At 43.5% G+C, this 26,041-nt stretch overlaps 1 protein-coding gene across 2 annotated transcripts in view; it reads right to left on the bottom strand.

Annotated features, from left to right (window-relative positions):
- The window catches only part of ANO6 (anoctamin 6), a 119,087-nt gene extending 94,106 nt beyond the window's left edge, over positions 1–24,981 (bottom strand). For both annotated transcript variants that reach the window (XM_056573982.1, XM_056573983.1), the window contains exons 1-2: positions 24,578–24,981; positions 5,077–5,159 (exon numbers count right to left, since the gene is read on the bottom strand). In XM_056573982.1, coding sequence (XP_056429957.1) covers positions 5,077–5,159; positions 24,578–24,644 — 150 coding nt within the window. In that variant the 5' untranslated portion in view covers positions 24,645–24,981. The remainder of the gene's footprint in view (positions 1–5,076; positions 5,160–24,577) is intronic.
- Between the last annotated feature and the right edge of the window lie 1,060 nt (positions 24,982–26,041).

Raw genomic sequence — 26,041 nt, 5'->3', positions numbered from 1 at the left:
AAACACCTGTGGGGTATAAAGGTTCACTTAACCCCTTGTTACGTTCCCCGAGGGGTCTAGTTTCCAAAATGGTATGCCATGTGTTTTTTTTTTGCTATCCTGGCACCATAGGGGCTTCCTAAATGCGGCATGCCCCCAGAGCAAAATTTGCGTTCAAAAAGCCAAATGTGACTCCTTCTCTTCTGAGACCTGTAGTGCGCCAGCAGAGCACTTTTCACCCCCATATGGGGTGTTTTCTGAATCGGGAGAAATTGGGCTTCAAATTTTTAGGGGTATTTTCTGCTATTACCCTTTTTAAAAATAAAAATTTTTTGGGAAAACAAGCATTTTAGGTAAAATTTTTTCTTTTTTTTTACATTTGCAAAAGTCGTGAAACACCTGTGGGGTATTAAGGTTCACTTTATCCCATGTTACATTCCCCGAGGGGTCTAGTTTCCAAAATGGTATGCCATGTGTTTTTTTTTGCTGTTCTGGCACCATAAGGGCTTCCTAAAGGTAACATGCCCCCCAAAAACCATTTCAGAAAAACGTACTCTCCAAAATCCCCTTGTCGCTCCTTCCCTTCTGAGCCCTCTACTGCGCCCGCCGAACACTTTACATAGACATATCAGGTATGTGCTTACTCGAGAGAAATTGGGCTACAAATACAAGTAAAAATTTTGTCCTTTTACCCCTTGTAAAAATTCAAAAATTGGGTCTACAAGAACATGTGAGTGTAAAAAATGAAGATTGTGAATTTTCTCCTTCACTTTGCTGCTATTCGTGTGAAACACCTAAAGGGTTAAAACGCTGACTGAATGTCATTTTGAATACTTTGGGGGGTGTAGTTTTTATAATGGGGTCATTTATGGGGTATTTCTAATATGAAGACCCTTCAAATCCACTTCAAACCTGAACTGGTCCCTGAAAAATACTGAGTTTGAAAATTTTGTGAAAAATCTGAAAATTGCTGCTGAACTTTGAAGCCCTCTGGTGTCTTCCAAAAGTAAAAACACGTCAATTTTATGATGCAAACATAAAGTAGACATATTGTATATGTGAACCAAAAAAAAATGTATTCGTAATATCCATTTTCCTTACAAGCAGAAAGCTTCAAAGTTAGAAAAATGCAAAATTTTCTAATTTTTCATCAAATTTACGGATTTTTCACCAAGAAAGGATGCAAGTATCGACAAAAATTTACCACTATGTTAAAGTAGAATATGTCACGAAAAAACAATCTCGGAATCAGAATGATAACTAAAAGCATTCCAGAGTTAATGTTTAAAGTGACAGTGGTCAGATGTGCAAAAAACGCTCCGGTCCTTAAGGCCAAAATGGGCTCCGTCCTGAAGGGGTTAAGCTTTATATTTCTACCAAAGAGTGGGGATCTTCAAGCCAAGACCACAACAAATCAAATCACTCACTCAAGGACCGATCCACAGTCTTCTGGAGTTGGATATAGGCTTTTACTATGCATGACAACGGCAATATAAGAGGAGAAAGACATAGGCGTTTCCACAGGAATAAATTTCAGTACATCTTTAATTTCTTATGTGCTCCAGAAATAAAGGAGCATCACAGAGACTGGCTACTATGGGAAGTTAGGACTGTTTATGGCTCTCCTTCTATAAAATGGCAAATAAGCTAACTACATTGGCATGCTGTGCAAAAAAAATAATAATAATTATAATAATAATAATTTGTTGGCAGTGTTGTATTTCATGGTCGGTATAAAAAAAAATTCTAAGAGGAAGTGGTAGTTTTATTCCAGCAATGAAGGAAGTGAAGTCATCTGTCTTCTGTGTAAAGCCCAATTCAGCTTTAAAGCACTACTGTCATTAAAATAAACTTTTCACATGTTGATCAGATGTTAAAAGCTTAGATAACACCAAGTCTCCCTTCTGACACCCACTGCTCTCTGGAAACCCAACCTTTTCAATGCATAAGTCTATGGATTGAAAAGGTTGGATAGAGCGGTCGGCCAGGGAGTGAACAGTTCATGTCCTGGAAATGGATGGAGATTAAAGTGAGCCAGGGAGTGAAGGGTACAACAGCGCTCACGTCAAAAGTTTTTTTTAAATGACAGGGATACTTTACTTTTTTTTTTTTTTAACCTCAGGATGTCTGTATAAAACTATTAAGAGGCGGGAAAAATAGCCAACAGGAGCCATGATCAAAAGCTCAAGAACTTGGGTGCAAGTACCAAATTTCTGGGTATACTTGACATTTTGTGATCAATCTGGCAGAGGGACAAAGTTTAGCAGGGGTGCATGAACTCAGGTGTGTATGAATTTTATTTAAAAAGAGTGCCTGTCATCAAACCATATTTTCCAAACTAACTTAGATTATATTCCCTAACTACTCCTAACACCCATCCTGCCCTTTGAAAAGCTCTGTATCATACCTTTCCCCTTGCTCACATTGTGTGAGCTCCCGGCAGGAGAAAGTGGGGGTTCCCCAGCAGGCGCAAAGTCACTTAAGCATGCGTGAGCTGAGCTGAGACATGCCCGCATGCACTTTCCGGCCTGGCATGAGACCAAACTCAGGAGGAGACCAAACTAACCGTTTGACTTGCGCAGGGAACAGAACAGAGCCACCTAGTGGCCGTTTTTTCAATCACATTGAAAACATATAAAAGGTTGAGAATTTTAACAGCAAGTAAATAGCAAAGTGTCTTATAATTTCATAAGGAACAACATATTAAAAGTTTAGTTTAGTAACAGGTACTCTAAATTCTCTCTTTTGAAGTAATAAACTGATAACCCTGGTTCGACAAGCCTAATGTGGTATAATGACCCCTTAAATTATTTGCACCTAGGTCAGCTCCTGCCTAGGTTAAGGACCTCCTATTTAGAATAAGTACAAGATTATGCCCTTTTGTTTGAATTGTTTGAGTGTATTTACACAGTATTCTGTGCATATCTGATGTGCAGGATTTGAAGCTGCAGATTTCAATGTAAACTAAATGACTGAACACAGCTTTAAATCCTGCGCATTAAATATGCACAGGAAACTCTACGTGTGAATAAAGGCTGTATTTACATTGTGATTCAGCAATCAAAGACATGGATACTTTGAAACAAGTCTCAAAATGGGGTGCAAACGTATCTGTTCTCCGATGCATGGGCCCAATTCATTTTAATGGCCCAAACATAGTCAGCTAGTGATTATTTCAAGTCATTTATACCTGCTATAGTATGAGATGAACTCAGGCTGCTACAGAACTACTGTATACTTTGTGAGGATTAATAGGTGAATAGTAAAAGAGATTCAGCAAAACTTGTGTAAAGGAAAAGTTAATCAGTTGCCCATAGCAACCAATCAGCTTACCTCTTTCATTTTGAAAAGGACCTGTGAGAAATGAAAGAAGAGACATGATTGGTTGCTCTGGGCCACTGGTTAACCTTTCCTCTACACAAGTTTTGATGAATCTCCCCCAGTGTTCCTATAAAAATAACGCTATTGGCAATAAAATAAAAACCAAAACAAAACTTAGTTTAACACTTTATTAAAGGTATGGGTAAGTAACTGGCTCAGTGATAGGAAACAAAGGGTGGTTATTAATGGTACTTATTCTGATTGGGTGAATGTTACTAGTGGGGTACCACAGGAGCCAATCTTGGGTCCTGCTCTGTTTAATAGATTTATTAATGACCTTGTAGAGAAGTTGAATAGTAAAGTAACAATCTTTGCAGATGATACTAAACTCTGTAAAGCGGTAAACACTATAGAGGACAGTGCACTGTTACAAATCTGGATAGGTTGGAGGTTTGGGCTGGGAAGTGGCAAATGAGGTTCAACACTGATAAATGTAAGGTAATGCACATGGGGAGGAAAAATCCGGGCTGGGGTTATGTATTAAATGGAAGAACACTTGGGACGACTAACATGGAAGTGACCAGTGTCGGGCAGCTGCTGCCCAGGCTAATAAAGTCATGGGGTGCATCAATAGGGGCATAGATGTCCACGACAAGGAAATAATTCTACTGCTGTACAAATCACTAGTCAGACCACACATAGAATAATGTGTACAGTACTGGGCACCAGTGTACAAGAAAGATATAGTGGAGCTGGAGAGGGTTCAAAGACGGGCAACCAGAGTAATACGGGGAATGGGAGGACTACAGATTATCAGAATTAGGGTTATTTAGTTTAGAAAAAAGAAGGCTTAGGGCCGACCTCATAACTATGTATAAATATATCAGGGGACAGTACAGAGATCTCTCCCATGATCTATTTATACCCAGGACTGTATCTATAACAAGGGGGCATCCTCTACGTTTAGAGGAAAGAAGGTTTCTACACCAGAACAGATGGGGATTCTTGACTGTAAGAGCAGTGAGATTGTGGAATTCTCTGCCTGAGGAGGTGGTCATGGTGAACTCTGTAAAAGAGTTCAAAACGGGTCTGGATGCATTTTTGGACAATGATAACATCACCGGTTATGTATACTAGATTTATAGGGACAGAACGTTTATCCAGGGATTTATTCTGACTGCCATATTTGGAGTCAGGAAGGAATTTTTACCTCTAGTATGAGGGGTTTTTGCTTTCCTCTGGATCAACTCAGTAGGGACTCATTAGGGATATAGGTTGAACTTGATGAACTCTCGTCTTTTTTCAACCTCATGAACTATGTTACTATGTTACAGATGGCGGAATCACTACGGAATTTCAATCTTTCAAGTCTGGGGTTTTCTATGGAAAAATAGACTGCCTCTGTCCAGTCCAGACTGCCTCTGCCTCTCTCCAGTCCCCCATTCTTCTCTCTTCTTCCTGCTTCTGGGACAAGTGCTGGGGGTAGGACGTGCCAACGCAGCCGAATTGGCTGAACCGGCATGTCCTTCACCAAGTGCTTGTCTAAGAAACAAAGAACAGAAAAGATTGAGGGACCAGAAAAAGGCGAATAGGAGCTGTGGAGGACCAGCGAGGGATTTGGGTTAGGCAAGTATGGCTTTTTTTTTTCTAAACCCCCCCCCCCCCCTCCCTTTGACCAAGCAACATATTGAAGACCCTTTTAACTTACGATGTCAATAATCAGGAATGTACTATATTGTGCAGAGAATAAGCTACTCCTTAAATAGAAAAAATTACCATTTCTGCGGTATTAAGTCTGCATACACTATCTTGCATGGTTCCATAGGTTGGTAATATTGTTTGCTCCATTTCATCAGACACTGAAATAAAAAGAAAAATGTTGTTAAAAATATTTTTTTAGACTGTTCACTTTTAGAAGGTGTTAAATCTTTCTGTCCTCTTCTATTTGCAACTAGCTTGATTTGACATAGAGGTCACAAGACACCACTTTTCTTCATAGGTGGGATCCTACTTGTTAACAACTAATTTTAGATTAAACTTAACAGAGCAAGCACATAAAATGTCCAACTGATTTTCCATAAACTAGGTTTACAAGGTGAGGAATGGACAAAGACAGTCTGGATTCTCTTTCATTTATACTCACCCTTAAGCCACTCATATACATAAGCTTACTCCAGGATCCCCACAAAACATGCCCATTTGGATCATGTATGAATGAGGTTTATTCAATGACAATACGGGAGAAGCAGCTACTAGATACTTCTGGCAGCAGTTTGCATCGGTGTTTAGTGGTGGATGTAGTACCACTGATAGTGATCAATGCAGTGCTAGTCTTACATTAAAAACAACATCACAACAGTATCTGAAAGATCTTATTGTTAAGTCACTGGGTTCCATTAGGTGACTTAGGTATCTGTTGTACAACAGACACAGCACTGCATTGTTGTTTTTTGTATAAATGGAAACTTCAACACAGTGGGGCTGGGGTCACATACAGTAAACGCAACACTGTAGAGCTAAGCTAAAAAATGCACTCAAAAAATCTACAATACAATCAGGCAGTGTGAAATGGCATTTTCGGCTGCAGAAATAGCTTTGGAATTAACTCATAACCATTTAAAAATATTCAGAGCAGCTCAATCACACCACCTTTTTAGGTAGCATTCCCTAAAGCTTTTAGCGCCATAATTTTTTATGCTGTGAGCCAATGGGCTTTTACTGTATATGTAGCAACCAAAATTTCACAAGTACACTATGGGCCTCATTTATCAAAATTGTCTACAGGTAAAACTGTCTGTTGCCCATAGCAACAAATCAGAACACTGATTACATTTACCAGAGCAGGCTAAGAGATGAAAGCTGAGCTCTGATTGGTTGCTATGAGCAACAAAGACCATTTTTGATTTAGAAACTTTTGATAAATCTGCTCTTTGTGTAAATCCATCGGTGCATTCATGTGCACCAATTTGCCTCCCAAAATTTCTGCAGGTGCTGGTCTGAAATATGAGTCCGGCACTCCCATGATGCAACATTGTCCTCTGCCGGTCTCTGTTCATCCAGCATCCTTTAATGAAATGTCAATTATTGGAGGCCTATTAAACAGAGAGATCCTATAAAAACATCACCATGGAAGCGCAAGTAGAGTTTTTCTTTTTATTTTACAACTAACAGATTACCCAGTGTTGCCTGATTTTTCCTACATAATTCTTGTGGAAGCAGAAAAGCAACATATGAGGATGCTCTTGACCTCATATCCTGACCTGATATCCCCTCCTCATATCCCGTTCTTATATTCCAACTTAATATCCCAATCCACATATACTGTTCCTTATATCTCGTTCTCAGGTAGGGCTGAGATTGTAGGCCGGAAAAAAGAACGGGCATGGCTTTATGGTAGTGGGAGTGACTTGCATGCCAGACCAATGCACAAAAAGGATTAATTTAAGGAATTCTATATTTGTAGTTGGCATATAACAAACATGGGTACCAAGTTTCATCGAAACATCTCCAGCCTTTTGGAAGTGATGCTGGAACATACATACACAATGGGAGAGAATTATCAAAACCTGTGCAGAGGAAAAGTTGACCAACTTCCCATAGCAACTAATGAGATTGCTTCTTTTATCTTAAATAAGGCCTCTGGAAAAAATAAAATAAAAACAATTAGATTGTTTGCTATGGGCAACTGTTCAACTTTTACTCTGCACAGGATTTGGTAAATTCCCCCCATTGAGTTATATCTCAAAACAATTAAGGGAACACTAAGATAACACTTCCTAGATCTGAATGAATGAACTAATCGTAAGAAATACTTTCGTCTTTACATAGTTGAATATGCTGACAACAAAATGACACAAAAATTATCAATGGAAATCAAATGTATCAACCCATGGAGGTCTGGATATGGAGTCACACTCAAAATCAAAGTGGAAAACCACACTACAGGCTGATCCAACTTTTATGTAATGTCCTTAAAACAAGTCAAAATGAGGCTCAGTAGTGTGCGTTGCCTCCACATGCCCGTATGACCTCCCTAAAATGCATGGGCATGCTCCTAATGAGGAACTCCTGGACAGTTGGTGGATGGAGCGAGACATAATGTCCCAGATGTGCTCAATCAGATTCAGGTCTGGGGAACGGGCGGGCCAGTCCATAGCATCAATGCTTTCCTCTTGCAGGAACTGCTGACACACTCCAGCCACATGAGGTCTAGTATTGTCTTGCATTAGAAGGAACCCAGGGCCAACCGCACCAGCATACGGTCTCACAAGGGGCCTGAGGATCTCATCTCGGTACCTAATGGCAGTCAGGCTACCTCTGGCAAGCACATGGAGGGCTGTGCGACCCCCAAAGAAATGCCACCCCACAGCATTACTGACCCACCGACAAACCGGTCATGCTGGAGGATGTTGCAGGCAGCAGATTGTTCGCCACAGCGTCTGCAGATTCTGTCACGTCTGTCACGTGCTCGGTGTGAACCTGCTTTCATCTGTGAAGAGCACAGTGGCGAATTTGCCAATCTTGGTGTTCTCTGGCAAATGCCAAACGTCCTGCACGGTGTTGGGGTGTAAGCACAACCAACCCCCACCTGTGGATGTCGGGCCCTCATACGACCCTCATGGAGTCTGTTTCTGACAGTTTGCGTGGACACATGAACATTTGTGGCCTGCTGGAGGTCATTTTGCAGGGCTCCTCCTCGCACAAAGGCGAAGGTAGCGGTCCTGCTGCTGGGTTGTTTCCCTCCTCCACGTCTCCTGATGTACTGGCCTGTCTCCTGGTAGCGCCTCCATGCTCTGGACACTATGCTGAGAGACACAGCAAACCTTCTTGCCACAGCTTGCACTGATGTGCCATCCTGCATGAGCTGCACTACCTGAGCCACTTGTGTGGTTTGTAGACTACGTCTCATGCTACCACTAGAGTGAAAGCACCGCCAGCATTCACAAGTGGCCAAAACATCAGCCAGGAAGCATAGGAACTGAGAAGTGGTCTGTGGTCACCACCTGCAGAACCACTCCTTTATTGGGGGGTGTCCTGCTAATTGCCTATAATTTCCACCTGTTGTCTGTTCCATTTGCACAACAGCATGTGAAATTGATTGTCAATCAGTGTTGCTTCCTGAGTGGACAATGTGATTTCACAGAAATGTGATTGACTTGGAGTTACATTGTGTTGTTTAAGTGTTCCCTTTATTTATTTATTTTGATCAGTGTACATAGATTTTTCTGCTTTAAATTCTGCTATGGTTCTGCAGGCAGTCAGCCTACCTTTAAACACAACAATTTGTTTGTAGATTTTTACTTCTTTACTGAAAGAAAGACAAAATGAGAACTAAAGCAAAAGAAACTGACACTACAGATAAAACATTCAATTTACATGCTGAAAAGTTCTGTAGCATGTGGTTGAGATTATTAAACCTCATCTGCCCATTTTCCATTCTATAATCCATAGTGGAATATACCGTATTTTTCAAAGTATAAGACGTACTTTTTCTTCCCCAAAACGGGGGGTAAAGTTGGTGCGTCTTATACGGCGAATATACGCCCGAGGCTGCTCCGGGCAAGAGCGGGAAGTCAGCGGTAAGTACAGAGGCTGCGGTGGTGCGGTACAGCGCTGAGTACCCGCTCCCCGCCGGCAGCAGCCTCATGACCCCCGGTGAATTTTTCACCTCACACCGGCTATGTTTATTGCCCTACGCCTGGAACATACAGTTCCGGGCGCCGGGCAGGTGAATTACTAATAACTATACTAAAAACAAGGGTGCCTCCAGCTGTTGTGAAACTAAACTCCCAGCATGCCCGGACCGGCAAAGGATGTCCGGGCATGCTGGCAGTTGTAGCTTCACAACAGCTGGAGGCCCCCTGGTTTTTAGCATACATGAATTCGTTTTTACCTGCTCTTGCCGGCCCCCGCCTGCAGCCGCACACAGGAGCTGGCCCGGGCAGATAATCATAGGTTTTCCTATGCCGGACATCCCTGTGTCCCGAAAAATCTTTTCGGGACATAAGGATGTCCGCGGGTCACTAACCATTCCCTGGCCGATGCGCGTCCTGCTCCGGTCCTCCTGCGGTCTTCTTGCGATCCTCCGCCTCACTATGGTTGTACGCACTGGACCTCAGTGACTTCCCGTGCGTACAACCATAGAGGCGCAGGAGGACCGGAGGAAGACGCGCGCTGGCCGGGGCCTGGTGAGTGACCGGCGGCGCGTAATTTTCAGTGTTCCGGTCACCGCTCCTCCGGTCCCGGCACCTACTGCTATGGTCCATAGCAGTAGATTGTGACACCGGGCCAGAGGAGCGGTGAGCGGAACACTGTGGGGGCAGCACACAGACATACAGCCTCCAGCCGTACACTGTATATGGCTGGAAGCTGTATGTCTGTGGGGGTGAGCTGCCTACCATTGTGGGGGGAACTATAGTGCCAACTATTGTGGGGGGGGAGCTGCCTACCATTGTGGGGGAACTATACTGCCAACCATTGTGGGGGGGGGGGCTGCCTACCATTGTGGGGGAACTATACTGCCAACTATTGTGGAGGAACTATACTGCCAACCATTGTGGGGGGTGGGTGGAGCTGCCTGCCATTGTGGGGGAACTATACTGCCAACTATTGTGGGGGAACCATACTGCCAACCATTGTGGGGGGGGGGGGGGGCTGCCTACCATTGTGGTGGAACTATACTGCCAACTATTGTGGGGGAACTATACTGCTAACCATTGTGGGGGGGGGGGGCTGCCTACCATTGTGGGGGAACTATACTGCCAACTATTGTGGGGAACTATACTGCCAACTATTGTGGGAGAACTATACTGCCAACCATTGTGGGAGAACTATACTGCCAACCATTGTGGGGGGAGCTGCCTACCATTGTGGGGGGAACTATACTGCCAACTTTTGTAGGGGGAACTATACTGCCAACTATTGTGGGGGAACTATACTGCCAACTATTGTGGGGGAACTATACTGCCAACCATTGTGGGGGGGGGGGGGGGGGGAGCTGCCTACCATTGTGGGGGAACTATACTGCCAACTATTGTGGGAGAACTATACTGCCAACCATTGTGGGGGGAGCTGCCTACCATTGTGGGGGGAACTATACTGCCAACTATTGTGGGGGAACTATACTGCTAACCATTGTGGGGGGGGGCTGCCTACCATTGTGGGGGAACTATACTGCCAACTATTGTGGGGGAACTATACTGCCAACTATTGTGGGAGAACTATACTGCCAACCATTGTGGGAGAACTATACTGCCAACCATTGTGGGGGGAGCTGCCTACCATTGTGGGGGGAACTATACTGCCAACTTTTGTAGGGGGAACTATACTGCCAACTATTGTGGGGGAACTATACTGCCAACTATTGTGGGGGAACTATACTGCCAACCATTGTGGGGGGGGGGGGGGGGGAGCTGCCTACCATTGTGGGGGAACTATACTGCCAACTATTGTGGGAGAACTATACTGCCAACCATTGTGGGGGGAGCTGCCTACCATTGTGGGGGGAACTATACTGCCAACTATTGTGGGGGAACTATACTGCTAACCATTGTGGGGGGGGGCTGCCTACCATTGTGGGGGAACTATACTGCCAACTATTGTGGGGGGAACTATACTGCCAACTATTGTGGGAGAACTATACTGCCAACCATTGTGGGAGAACTATACTGCCAACCATTGTGGGGGGAGCTGCCTACCATTGTGGGGGGAACTATACTGCCAACTTTTGTAGGGGGAACTATACTGCCAACTATTGTGGGGGAACTATACTGCCAACTATTGTGGGGGAACTATACTGCCAACCATTGTGGGGGGGGGGGGGGGGGGGGGAGCTGCCTACCATTGTGGGGGAACTATACTGCCAACTATTGTGGGAGAACTATACTGCCAACCATTGTGGGGGGAGCTGCCTACCATTGTGGGGGGAACTATACTGCCAACTATTGTGGGGGAACTATACTGATATAAAATATTTTACTACAGTATTTGGTTCAAAATCTTTTTTTTTCCCCTAGATTTTCCTCCTTTAAAATTGGGTGCGTCTTATATGGCGAAAAATACAGTAGTTGAATGCAGGCAGACACAATTTTGAGCCTGGGTTTACATGTTGCAGCCACGGAGCAATATTGTGCTATGTGGCTGAAACTGGGTGGAAAAAAAAAAACCATCTGTACTTGCTGTGTACCTGCAGCAATTTGTAGTAAGCTACATACGGTTTTGCTGTGCATTTCTTGGTACTATGCAGCAGTCGCAACGTGTGAACCCAGCCTACCAAATCTTTTCCACATACTGCTGAAGTTTTACATGAAAAGTGAATTGAAGTGTTGGTTTTACAATACATAGCAAGTATTTGTTGCAGATTTTTACAATTCAATTGGGAATCTTAATACTAGTTTAATAATATTTATTAAAGGGTATTTTGGTGCAACAATAAAAAAAATTATAAAATTATAATTATGGGGCTGCTGTAAAAGACTCTCCTACGCATGTTCCCTGCAGCTCCAGTTTAAGCCCCTTATAGTCCTTGCTGCTTGTTTCTTTCTCAGAGATGAGAGGTTGGAGCAGGACCTGCCTAGACGGGACACCACTGCGGACAGTGATTGGCTGAGTGGGCAGGCCCTGCTTCAACCTCTCATTCTGGAAGATACAAGCAGCATGGACTGGAAAGAGCTACAACTGGAGCTATAGAGGATCGGGGTAGCAGCGCTAACAATATATTTCTTATATTAATCTAATCCATGATTAAACATTCATAGTGGTTATAAATCTTCCTACAGCTGCCCCAATTTAGTTCTTTTAGTAGTCAGCGCATAAACACATACAGATACAATAAAATAATACAGTAAAAAAAATTCTTATATAGGATTACAACTTACAGGTTTCTCATGCCACTGAATACAATAGTCCTGCAGTGTGTCTACTTCCAGTTTAAACAGAACAATACTCAATGTGCTGACATTATATCCTTTAGTTCTTTTGCAACCAAGAACAGCTAAAATGTACAGTTACGCCCTGAAGTAGAAATGTAAACATTTACAATTCATTTGTTTAACCAAATATACTGCATCAGGTGAGTTTGGAGCAGAGTATTCCCTACCATCTTTATGGCTTCTCAACCGATTTTCTGTCCCTTGCATTGACATTTACAAGATTACATAATATACCAGACATTAAGCATCTGATCAAATTACAGTTACATCAAAATAGAAGCCAATAATCATTACAGACAGGATTACAGTAAAAGTCTACAGAGGTAGATAAATATGACAAGATCAGACCAATAACAATAGGTGATGATCAGAGCTCCTAATCTTGCTGCACAATGACCTCTGCACAGGTCAAAAAGCATACCTAGAAAACTCTCTGATAAAAGGCAATGGGTCAGCTCCAGTCTATATACCTATGTTCGCACCAATAGGGTACAATTGATCAGAGGATGAATATTCACACAGTTATGTAAACCATACCTTTATTCTTTCTTGTTAATCCATAATTGAAATTAATTAATGCAATGGAATGAAGGTACAATGTGTAAAATGTGTATAACATTATATAAGATACACAGATTGAAGTCATTCCCATTCATAGCTGTTTACCTACACTTTTATCCAACAACATTTTTAATCTAAGATCTTCTGTATTTTTGTGCTCTTATATACCAGTGAAAAGTACTCAATATTCCCCCACTGCAGTACAAAAGGAGAGCTACTCACCACATATGTAATAGACGCTGTAAGCTTCTAACTTTTCCCCTATAACTGATACAGCAGGCACCTGATGTGTGTGATCTGGATATGTTAGTGCATGTAGTTTGTTCTCTTCCCCACAGAACTTATACTCACACCTTTTTCTCTATACTGTATAAGCAAAAGATATAGTTGTTTTCCCTGGAGAATAGTGGATGTCACGAATGCATTGCTTTGTTTACAGAGCAAGACACCATTAGGTCAATAAGAAAATGCAATATCCCTTATAAAATAAACCTTTGAGAATTTTATTTATTTTTTTTAAATCAAAAAATAAATTTTCTCCAAAAAAGATTACAACATCCAGAGGATAAGTGAAAGGGAATTGTTGGAGGTCTAAACACTGGGACCACCACAGATAACAGGAACAGGTCCCCCCCCCCCCCCCCCCCCCCCCCGCCCCCAACCATGAGCGCCCAGTAACAGAGTTTCAGCTACTGTCAATAAAAAGTTGAATCTCAAAGAGAAAAGTTTTTTTTGCAAACTGCATAAATGTGTATGGGGTACTGTATGTTTATGGTTGTGGTAGAAGTCCCCAGTCCAGTCCACTCCTATCCCTGATTTTGATAGGCATGCATACACTTAGGCCACATGTGTTACCTCTAGATGTAATCCTGTCTACAATAAAGTCACTATTCCTGTTTACGCTGTAAGGGTTAAAGTGTGTCATGTCTTCATCTCCAAGAAGGAGTATTGTCAGAGAAGAATAACAAGGCTATACAGGAGTCCCTCTGCAATACATTATTGACCTCTGGTTGGAGTTAGTGGCATGGCAGCTGTCACATCATCAAATCCTTTCCTGTGTAGGTCTCTCCAGATAACCGGAGTTTGTCAGTAAAAGTAGAGCACCACAGTAAACCAACCTGTGTAGATCCTCATCAATAGAGGATACACTAATTGGACTGTGAACATCTGTCTACATTTGCAAAAGTCACTACACTTACATGTGTTAATATCACACGAGAGATTTGGCAATTCACTAAATCTGTTTCAAAAGTAACCGTTATAGAATCAGTGACCAAATATCCATTCATATGGCTTAAGAATTGTAATAACTTAAAGTGGTACTCGGGGATACTCTGAATGGAGGGGACGGAGCGTGATGTCATGACCATGGCTGCCCAAAGCCGGCGTTCTGAACATTAATGTCCATTAGATAGGGGGATGTCTGATCGCAGGGGTCCGGTTGCTGGGACCCCCACAATTTCAGGCCCGGCACCCCGGCGTTCAGAACATTTATGTTCAGAACACCGGCTTTGAGCTGCTGTGGTCGTGAGGTCACGCCATGCCCTCTCCATTCATGACTATGGGAGGGGGTGTGTTGGCTGTGCTCGAGTTACCGTCGCGCCGTCACGCCCACTCCCATAGACATGAATGGAGGGGGCAGGATGTGAAGTCACAGGCATGGCCACCTGAAACTGGCAATCTGAACATAAAGGTTTAGAATGTTGGGGTGCCGGGCCAGAGATCTTGGGGATCCCAGCAGCCAGTCCTTTCACAATCAGACATCTTATCCTCTATTCTTTGGATAGGGGATAAGACGTCTACGAGTAAAGTACCCCTTTAAGTGTGATAAAGAGACTGTATTGTATTGGATTTGCACAAGAAAAAAAAAGTATTAAATTTTTATTGAATCCTGCACTTTGTACTATGGGAACAAGTTAAATTCTGTCTGGCTGTCACATCAAAGTAACTGAAGTTGTGAAGGTCATTTCCTACACTCTAGTAATTCTCTATATGTCCATTATTCCCTCCAGATACGGTAGTAAAGAGCACTGAGCTGTTTTTTCTTTTCAAAGAGTGTGTTCACACCAGCGTATTATTTGTCAAACTCGCAGTGTATTTCCCGCTGTGAGTTTGAAAGGGGCGGCTCTCTGCAGCAAATTTTCAGCAACGGAAACGCAGCTGTATAAAATCCGCCGCAGACCCAAATGAAGTCAATAGGGTCTGCGCTGGACTTATTAAAAGTGGAGATTGTGATCTATGTTCTGGTGACCAGTAGCCACCACTAGAGAGCAAAGGTTCTTACTTTTATTCATTGAAAACAATAACATAATATGCAGTGAGAACCTATGTTCCCTATATTAAAATCTGCAGGAAGTAACAAAGTTTTAGGCCAGGTTCACACTGCAGAATGTCCGCACAGAAAATCTTCGTGCCAACATTCTGCAGACTGGGGGCACAGGAATGAAGACCATACGGGAATGTGCCGTCTCATAGACGGCAAAGTATTTCGTGCAGCTTCCGCTAGAAAGAATGGATATTTTCTGCAGATCGCGTTATCGGAATTTCTGCGCCAGAAACAAGTGGAGTGGAAATTTCTCCATGTGCACAGCGCAGCAATATCCCATTGAATTCAATGGGACTCTGCTGCTGAAAAATCTTTATCTTCTGCTGTATGAACATAGCCCATAACACCTATGGAACAGTGCTCCAGACTGGCAAAAAAAATTTAAAAATTATCATGGCTTATGTAGACATTTCTTTTTTATCTGGAGTCCTAGATTACAAAGTTTCGTGTATTCACAGGTACTGCCGGTTTAAAAAAATAATTAAAAAAAGGGTTAAAAATGCTACAGCACTTACGCTTTAACCACTTAAGGTCCAAGCCCATTTTGGCCTTAAAGGGGTACTTCCCCCTAGACATTTTATCCCCTATCGAAAGGATAGGGGATAAGATATCTGGTCGCGGGGTCCGGCCGCTGGGAACCCTGCAATCTCGCCTGCAGCACCCACTTGTAATCAGCTGCATGGAGCGAAGATCGCTACATGCCTGATGACAGGTGATACAGGGGCTGGAGTATTGAGACTTCATGGCCCCACCCCCTTGTGACATCACACCCCGCCCCCTCAATGCAACCCTATGGTAAGTGGCGTGGCAGCCAATACTCCGGCCCCTGTATTGCTTCACTCCGTGCAGCTGATGACAAGTGGGCGCTGCAGGAGAATTTGCTGAGGTCCCCAGTGGTGGGACCCCCGTGATCAAACATCTTATCCCCTATTCTTTGGACAGGCCAACTTTTGTTTTTTCCTCCTCCCCTTCTAAAAATCAAAATGCTTTCAATTTTCCACCTACAGACCTATAGAAAGGCTTGTTTTTGAGCCACAAATCTTATTTTGACATCAATCATTACCACAAAATCGACAGCAAAACAAAAAATAAAAAAATAAAAAAAATGTATAATATTTTAAAATATATAACAAAATAAATACATTTTGGGGGCTTTCGCTTCTAAGCAGTACACTTTTCAGTATAAATTACACATTTAATTCTGTAGGTCCATACAATTACAACGATACCCAAATTATTTAGGATTTATTTTGTTTTAATTCCTTTAAAAAATTATAACTTTTTGTATGAACATTAGTATGTTTAAAATCATCCTCTTCTGACCCCTATAACTTTATAATTTTTCTTTATACGAGGATGTGCGATGTGCTCATGTTATGCACTGTGATATGTAGTATTTATCAGTACCATTTTTGTTTTTATGGGACTTTTTGATAACTTTTTATCATCATTTTATTTAATTTTTTTTATTACAGTATACTAAGTGACCAAAAATACGTACCGTAATTCTTCACTTTGGTATTTTTATTTTTTATACCTACGCCAATGACTGTGCAGTTTAACTTTATTGTTTTATAGTTCGGACATTTACGCATGTGGTGATACCATGTGTTTATTTTTGTTTACATAATTTTTTTTTTTTTTAAATGGGAAAAGGGGGATGATTCTAACTTTTTTTTAGGGAAGGGGATAATTCACATTTATTAAATTTTTTTGTAACCATTTTTCAGTCCCTATAAGAACTACAGTATTACATGTGATCTTCAGATTGCATAGGCTGTTCAATGCTGCTCCATAGAGCAGCATTAGTATTATTGGCACTCCATTGCTCCAGCCTGTCATGGCTGACTGGAGCATAGGACTGCTGTTCGGACGTCGAGGAGGCAGGTAAGGGCCCTCCCGCTGTCCTCTCAGCTGATCAAGATACTGCAATTTCACCATGGTGGTCTCGATCAGCTCCACTGAGCAGCCAGGATTAGTTTTTTGGATTATAGGTGTTAAAGGAAATCTGTCACCAGTGTCCCTTGCACTAACCTGTTGGTACCGCAGGTGACACTGATGACAACGGTACTTACCTTGTCCCGTTCCGTGCAGGGGATCTCCTGTAATCTCCTCCATTAGCTCCAGCTCCGGGCACCCGGCTTGGGGCACGGGCAGAGTTTAGTGAAGTCACCGCTGCTGTTCCCAGGACCCTGCAGAGAGCAGCAGCGGCTTGAGGCATGGGTGGAGCTTAGTGAAGTCACCGTTGCTGCTCTCTGCTGTGTCCTGGGAACAGCAGCGGTGACGTCATTAAGCTCCGCCCGTTCCCCAAGCAGGGTGCCCGGAGCTGGAGCCAACAGAGGAGATTACCATCCCCTGCATGGAAAGGGACAAGGTAAGTACCGTTGTCATCAGTGTCACCTGCACTACCTGTCGGTACCGACAGGTTAGTGCAGGTGACACTGGTGACAGATTTCCTTTAAAAAATAAAAGGAACCCTATTACCTGATGGAAGCCTAAAAAGTGTCATTTTGGTGTCCGTTCATCTGGGTTCCATCACGGTTTTTCTTTATTTGTAGAATAACATACCTAGACCTCTGCACTATTTTACATAAGAGGATCCAGTATAAAAAATAGATACTGCCTAATATATGTTCTTCACATGTGGGCTTCTAAATGGTTTCTTAGGTGCCCACCTATTTTCTATATTTACCACATAGAGCTGATATTGACCAGTGTCTCTGGAGTACATAAAGGCCAGTTACATTGCTAATACTGTGTACACAACACATGTAGTCAATGTTTATACAATGTAACAAACATATCCATCTCTTTATTTGACTTACAGGAGGTAACAGTGGCTCACGGTTCTCATGCAAGCCAGTAGTTTTGATAGTATGTGTAACGCTGCTGGTTGGCAACCACTGACATACTATGTGTCCTGGTCCTTACCAGTATCAAGCACATTCTGGCCTCTCTCCTCTGGACTCCCTCCTGCTTCTTCAGCCAGTGCTGCAGTTCCCCCTCTGCTCTCTAGGGGCAGAGCACGAGACTTATAGGGCCAGTATGCACTCTCTATTGGATCCGCCTCCAATCCCTGCCAGGCATCACCTATAAAAGAGCATTCCTGCAGTGCCTGATCAGTATTGTAGTATTCTACACATAAGGGCCCTGTCTGCTGTGTACCTGTTAGGGTGCGTTCACACTACGGAACATTAGTGTGAATGCTCCGTGAGACCCATCCACACTGCGGAATTTCAGCGGCAGACAATTCAGTTGCTGAAATTGTTCTGCGCAAAGAAAGAACATGTTCATTCTTTGCGCGGATTCTGCAAGCACGGCACAGCTGTCAATGGTGATAGCTCAGTGCCCCGCGGCCCTAGCGCCGAATAATTTTTGGTGGTGGCAGCCAGACGGAATCTCCGCTCGCTAAATTCTGCGAGCGGAGATTCTGCAGTGTGAACGCACCCTCATCGTGATTTTCTCTCTGCTTGATCAAGCCATTACCATCTAACTGCACCTGAGCTATCCAGCTCTGCTAAATCACCGGCCTGCTCTGCTGCGTCTGATTTCACCTGCTGATATCTTCAGCGTCAGCCCGTCCACACCTGCCTGTATCCCATGGGCTTGGTGATCTGCCTGGCCAGCTGCCACATTGGAACCACTCTTGTGGTACAGTGGGTTCACACCCCCTGGGGTGTAACAGTATCATTTATAATAAAACAGGAACATAGCCTGTAACAGACTTTGTATAATGGTGTATGATTGTATTTGTTTGTAATGACATTTGCAGCTTTTCATCTCAAGTCTACAGGCAGCTTAACACTAAGCATATGAATTTTGTTTATCAGGAAATAAAGTTTACATATGAAGGTAGACTCTGGCCTGTGCGATTTTACACTACAAAGTTTTATCATGCTACAGGAAGTGTAGGAGGCTTCATACCACAACAACTGTCATGCTAAGCCACAAATCTGAGACAAGTCTGAGTAAGTACAACACGCCTCTAGAGCTGAAAAAAATAGCAATTGTGCAATCCTGGGCTGAGATATAACGGGATCCTGAATAAGATCCCAGCACAGCTCTTATTACTAAGGTGGAGCCCTGCTATTTGGAACTCCACCATAAATCACAATGGAAGCAATTTACAGTTAAATAAAAATAAAAAAAGGTACAGAAGGGGATTTCAATGACTTTACTAAGCCACAAACTACTACAATTTAGTACTACTATTAGCTAACACTCGCATACAGTCTAATGCCAGCTATGTGCTTTCTGCTGTGTGAATTGATCTTGGACAGTTCACCTGGTGACACACCCTGGATTAGCAACGAGCAAATAAACTGCAATGTGCGAGTCACTGCGCTCATGCGTAGTGTACTCTCACACATCACAGCCGCTCCCCTGCCCCCTGAGCTAGGCCAAGTGCAGCCGTAATGTGTGATACGCGAGCAGTGACTCACACATCGCAGCGTATCGTATCTGCACGTAGCGGCGGATTGCGTGGAGACGCAATGTAAGGGTCCATCATAGGCGGATCTGCAGCGTAAAATACGTTCCGGAACCGTCCATGTGAACGAGCCCTTAGGGTACGTTCACACGAACAGGATCTGCTCCATATTTTGATCAGCTGATTTTGCTACTCATTAACTTCAATAGGTAGCAAAATTATCTGCACAAAATATGTAGCAATAATATGCAGTAGATCCTGCATGTATGAATGTAGGGTACGTTAGAGTACGTTTACACGTACATACTTTTGCTGTAGATCTACTGCAGATTTGCTGCTGCAGATTTTACTGCCCATTGAAGTCAATGGGAAGCAAAATCTGCTGAAGCAGATCTGCAGCAGAAAATATGCACGTGTGAACACACCCTAAAGGGTACGTTCACGTGAGAGGATCCCCAGCGTAATTTACGCTGCGAATCCGCCGCTATGAGCAGAGACACTGCCATGTGTGAGTCACCACGCGCATGTGCAGTATACTAGCGAATATACTGTGCATGCACACGGCAACTCACACCTGGCAGCGTGTCTGCTTGTAGCAGCGGATTGCTGCTATGGGCACAGATGCGTAAAATAAGCTGCGGCTCCTTCCGTGTGAACAAGCCCTTAGGGTACGATCACATGTACAGGATCTGCTGCATATTTTTGCTGCATATTTTGATCAGCTGATTTTGCTTCCCATTAACTTCAATGGGTAGCAAAATCAATTGCACAAAATATGCAGCAGATCCTGTATGTGTGATCGTACCCTCAGGGTGCATTCACATGTGCGTATTTTCTGCTGCAGATTTGCTTCAGCCGGATTTGCTGTCCATTGAAGTTAACGAGCAGCAAAACAAAATCTTCAGCAGATCTGCAGCAAAAGTATGAATATGTATACTAGTCCAATGTAAAATTGTTTCATTCAAAATGTGCATGGCTTCATAACTGTAACCGTATATTATATAATATTTGTTGCTGTGCATAATTATATGATTACATTTACTATACTTTAAGAATACAGAGGGAGATTTAGCAAAACCTGTGCAAAGGAAAAGTTCCCAGTTGCCCATAGCAACCAATAAGATTGTTTTTATTTTTTAGAGGCTTTTTTTTTATTTATTTTTTATTAGAGGGGAAAAGATGGGTTACTATGAGCAACTGGTCAACTTTTCCTCTGCACAGGTTTTGATAAATCTCCCTCACAGTCTTTACTCCTTAGAAGGTGTGGGGTTAGGCTACTGGGTACAAACTAGAGTTGAGTGAACTTACAGTAAATTAGCTCGTAGGTAACCTCGTGGCTTGGCCGTTGATTACTTTAGTCTGTATAAATTAGTTCAGCTTTCCAAGGGCTTTGGTTGACTAAAAAGTCCGGGATGACAGTTTTAGGTCTCCTAAGGCTTCTTTCACACTACAAAATTACTCCGTTTTAAAGATCTGTACGAAGTTCTGTAAAACCGCAGTTACAAAATCCTATACGGCCGTTAGAAAATGTTTTACTTTTATTTTTACACTTTAATAGTCCCCATAGGGGACTATTTATAGCACTTATGCAACTGCTAATACTGTTCAGTGCTATGCATAGGACATAGCAATGATCAGTATTATCGTTCATCTTCTGCTCTGGTCTGCTCGCGATTATGCATAGGACGTAAATGTACGTCCTGGTGCGTTAAGTACCAGCTCACCAGGACGTGCATTTACGTCCGGCGTCGCTAAGGGGTTAAAGGGGTACTCCGGTGGAAAACATTTATCTTTTTTTAATCAACTGGTGCCAGAAAGTTAAACAGATTTGTAAATTACTTCTATTAAAAAAATCTTAATCTTTCCAGTACTTATTAGCTGTTGAATACTACAGAGGAAATTCTTTTCTTTTTGGAACACAGAGCTCTCTGCTGACATCTCTGTCCATTTTAGGAACTGTCCAGAGCAACATATGTTTGCTATGGGGATTTCTCCTAGTCTGGACAGTTCTTAAAATGGACAGAGATGTCAGCAGAGAGCACTGTGCTCGTGATGTCAGCAGAGAGCTCTGTGTTTCAAAAAGAAAAGAATTTCCTTTGTATTGTTCAGCAGCTAATAAGTACTGGAAGGATTAAGATTTTCTAATAGAAGTAATTTACAAATCTGTTTAACTTTCTGGCACCAGTTGATTAATAAAAAAAATAAAAAATAAAAATAAAAAAAAGTTTTCCACCGGAGTACCTCTTAGCGCACAGCGCCGTACGTTTACGGCGTGGCTGTGATACGAGCGCAAGAGATGCGCTCGCTTCATTCCCGGCGGGTTCTGGCAGTTGTCAGCAGCCGCGGACATCAGCGATCACGCTGATGTCTGCCATTAACCCCTAAGGTGCCGTGATCAGTACAGATTACGGCATTTGCGGCAGTGCAGCACTTATAATGGCTGATGTGATCGCCCGCAGCACTGTCGCGGGGATCAGATCAGCCAAGATGGCAGACGGAGATCCACTCACCTGCCTCCATCCGTCTCCCGGGGTCTTCTGTACTGATCTGCCTTCCAGCAGACCACAACAGAAGATCGCCGATAATACTGATCTTTGCTTTGTCGTATGCATAGCACTGAACAGTATTAGCAATCTAATGATTGCTATAAATAGTCCCCTATGGGGACTAAAAAAAGTGTAAAATAAATGTTAAAGTTAAAAAAAAAAAAAAAAAAAAAAAGTTTAAAATCCCCTCCCCCAATAAAGTTTTTAATCACCCTTTTTCCCCATATTAATACATAAAACCGTAAAAAAAGATAAATAAACATATTTGGTATCGTTAAATGTCCGAACTATAAAAATATAAATGTTAATGATCCCCAACGCCGAACGGCGTAAACGTAAAAAAATAAATAAATAAAAAAAGTAAAAAGATGTCAGCTTTTTTGTCACATCAAACTGCAAAAAATTTATTAAAAAGTGATCAAAAAGTCACATATACGCAAATCTGGTACCGAAACAAACTAAAGATCATGGCGCAAAAAATTAGCCCTTACAAATCCCTGAATATGGTAAAATAAGAGAGTTAGAGGTGGTCAAAATAAACCATACTCATTTTGTAAAAAAAAAAAAAGTTTGAGATGTTTTAAAAGCAGTACAATAATAGAAAAATATGTAACCATGGGTATAATTTTAATCGTATTGACCCAAAGAATAAAGAAAACATATTTCTTACCATAAAGTATACAGCGCGAAAACGAAGCCCCCCAAGTTAGCAAAATTATGATTTTCGATTAAATTTCCTTACACAAAAGATAATTTTTTGGGTTTACCATACATTTGAAGGAGTAGTCCAGTGGTGAACAACTTATCCCCTATCCTAAGGATCTCCTGTACGGGGCCCCGACAGCCCGTGGGAAGGGGGCGTGTCTACCTCCGCACGAAGCGGCGGCTGACATGCCCCCTAAATACAACTCTATGGCAGAGCTGGAGCGCTGCCTTCAGCAATCTCCGGCTCTGCCATAGCGATGTATTGAGGGGGCGTGTCGGGCGCAGCTTCGTGTGGTGGTCGACACCCGCTATCTGGCCGGAGAGCCTGGCCCCCGTACAGAGAGATCGCAGGGGGCCCCAGTGGTCAGACCCCCCCGCGATCTCAAACTTATCCCCTATCCTTAGGATAGAGGATAAGTTTTTAACCACTGGACTACCCCTTTAAGGGTAAAATGAGTGATGACATTACAAAGGACAACTGGTCACGCAAAAAACAAGCCCTCATATGGATCTGGGAATGGAAATATAAAAGAGTTATGAATTTTAGAAGGCGAGGAGGAAAAAACAAAAAAACGCAAAAATAAAATTGGCTGCGTCCTTAAAGGAGAACTATGGGATTGAACATTTTATCCCCTATCCTAAGGATAGGGGATACGTTTCAGATCGCAGGGGGGTCCGACCGCTGGTGCCCCCACGATCTCCCGTATGGGGCCCCGACTCTCTGGTTAGAGAGGGCGTGTCGACCACCGCACAAAGCAGCGGCCGACATGCCCCCTCCATACACTGCTATGGGAGAGCCGGAAATTGTCGGAGGCAGCGCTTTGGCTCTCCCATAGCAGTAAATAGAGAGCGTGTGTCGGCCGCCGCCTAGTGCGGTGGTCGACACGCGCTCTCTATGCAGAGAGCCGCGGCCCCGTACGGGAGATCGTGGAGGGCCCCAGCGGTCGGACCCCCCACGATCTGAAACTTATCCCCTATCCTTAGGATAGGGGATAAAATGTTCAATCCCGTAGTTCTCCTTTAAGGTGAAAATGGGCTTGGTCCTTAAGGGGTTAATGGTATGGATCCTCAGGAATCCCTTTTATTTACAGCAGAGAAGAGCCCCCTGAAAAAGGAGCGTCTCCGGATGACATAGCCTAAAGAGGAACTGTCAACATGTCATCTGCTCCAATATCAGCTCCAGATTGTGCTTGCTGCTGTCAGGGGGTAAACTCCTGGTGGTTTTATCTGCCAGAGAAGTAGATATCACCATATGGGGCAGCGCTGTTGCCATCTCTTGCCCTTTAAATACCAGTCCCACCAGTGAGAAATCTCAGCACAAGGTCAGATCTTGCTTTAGGCTCTTAATACAGAATACTAATAGAGTGCGCTGCATTCTGTAGGTGCTGTGTGAACAATGCTCCATGTGGCTCTCCTGATGTAACATCACTACAACTCCCAGCATGCCCTGCCATGCCTTCCTCTGCCATACCATGCAGGGAGTTGTAGTTTTGGAACAGCTAGAAGTTGGAGGCTCCCTGCCTCAGAGCCATGAAGGCCAGCAGCTGAAGTGCAGAGCAGCAGTAACATGAGAAGGGGGCTCTGCTCCGTCTACAACTTGTGATAGTGTTTCCCAACCAGAGTGCCTCCAGCTGTGGCAAAACTACAACTTCCAGCATGCCCGGACAGCCAAAGGCTGTCCGGGCATGCTGGGAGTTGTAGTTTTGCCACAGCTGGAGGCACCCTGGTTAAGAAACACTGAAATCCCAAGACTCTCCCCCCAGCCCAGACTGAGCCTCACCTATGGTCTCCCCGTCCTCCGACATCTCGTCCAGCTCTAGGGTGGTCTCGTCGCTTGAGAACGCCATGGCGGGAGATTTCCTCACAAGACGAGTTCAGGGTGTTTTCTCCTCAGATGGAGGGGCGCTGGCTGCGCTATGCCCGGCGCTCAGCTGTGAGGGGCAGATGCCAGGGCAGGAGGAGGGGCGGCTACATGAACTCAGGAGTGAGGGAGCAGCTACCCTGCCTCAGAAGACTGGCAGGCGGGAACTGTACGTAGTGTCCGGAGCCTGGAGGATGCTTGATTAGAGGCATAGCCGAGCTCCGGGCGGGACAGCCCCGCTCCTGCCTCATAGTGTGCACATCCTAAACTACAAGACACTGCCCTAAAAAATGGACAAACGCGTGTACATACAAGTGTATAGAAAAGACGCATGCTGCCCTCTAGCTCCCCCTGCTGTCCGTACATGATAAAGTTGCTTTCGGCTAGGTTCACACAGCCGTTGTCCCCCGTCTACATTTTGTCCGCTATTGCTTCCTAAACGGACCATTCTATTAACGGGTGCAAAGGGATGCTATTTAGTGGCATCCGTTTGCATCAGTTTTTCATCCATTAGTATCAGCCATCTACAGACTCCTGCAGCCGGGACTACTACTACTCTTGTTCACACGGCCGTCTGTCCCCGTTTTTTTTTTATCCCCGTTTCAGTTCCGTTTTTCCAGACTGTAAACGGATTGAAAGGATTGAAAACGGTTTAAAAAAAATCCCATTCATGTGAATGGGATTTTTTTACAATCCGTTTGCACTCATTTACGTTTTTTTCATGGAAGAAAAAAACGGCACATGCAGTATTTTTTCTTCCGTGAAAAAAAACGGAAGGAAACACGGACATCATAATTTTAACACTGAAGTCTATGGCAAACGGATGACCCTTTAATGTCATCCGTTTGCACCCGGGTTTAAAATATCCATAATTACATCTGAGCATGCGCTGGCGAGGGTCACATATATATATATATATATATATATACACTGCGGGGGTATATATTTTTGCGCTAACGGGGGTTATATCTTTATAAATGCGCGGGGAAGCTAGATATATAGTGCTATATATCTTGCCCCCCACAGCGCTTTTAATATACATTGTCCATTTTAAAAATCCCTGCAGGGAGCCCTGATATGCTCCACTTCTGAGACCTGATCCGATCAGAAGTTATTAAGCAGGGGAGCGGGCGGCATGGTCCGCAACCCTGCGATCACTGATGTACTGTATTTTATTTTCATTTCTAAATTCCCCGCGGGGAGCTCAGGCCGCCCCCTCCCCTGCTTAATAACTTCTGATCGGATCGGGTCTCAGAAGTGAGACCCGGTGCGATCAATCCCTCAGCCCCTGTACTACTACCCCCATCATGGAACAGAGTCTGTTCCATGATGGGGGTAGTAGTAGTACAAGCACTAATGTAGCCTCCCCAGCCGCCGGCAGAC

The sequence above is a fragment of the Hyla sarda genome, chromosome 4, assembly GCF_029499605.1.
Source record: "Hyla sarda isolate aHylSar1 chromosome 4, aHylSar1.hap1, whole genome shotgun sequence".
NCBI classification, from domain to species: domain Eukaryota; kingdom Metazoa; phylum Chordata; class Amphibia; order Anura; family Hylidae; genus Hyla; species Hyla sarda.
This window is presented reverse-complemented; position numbering and strand designations above follow the sequence as displayed.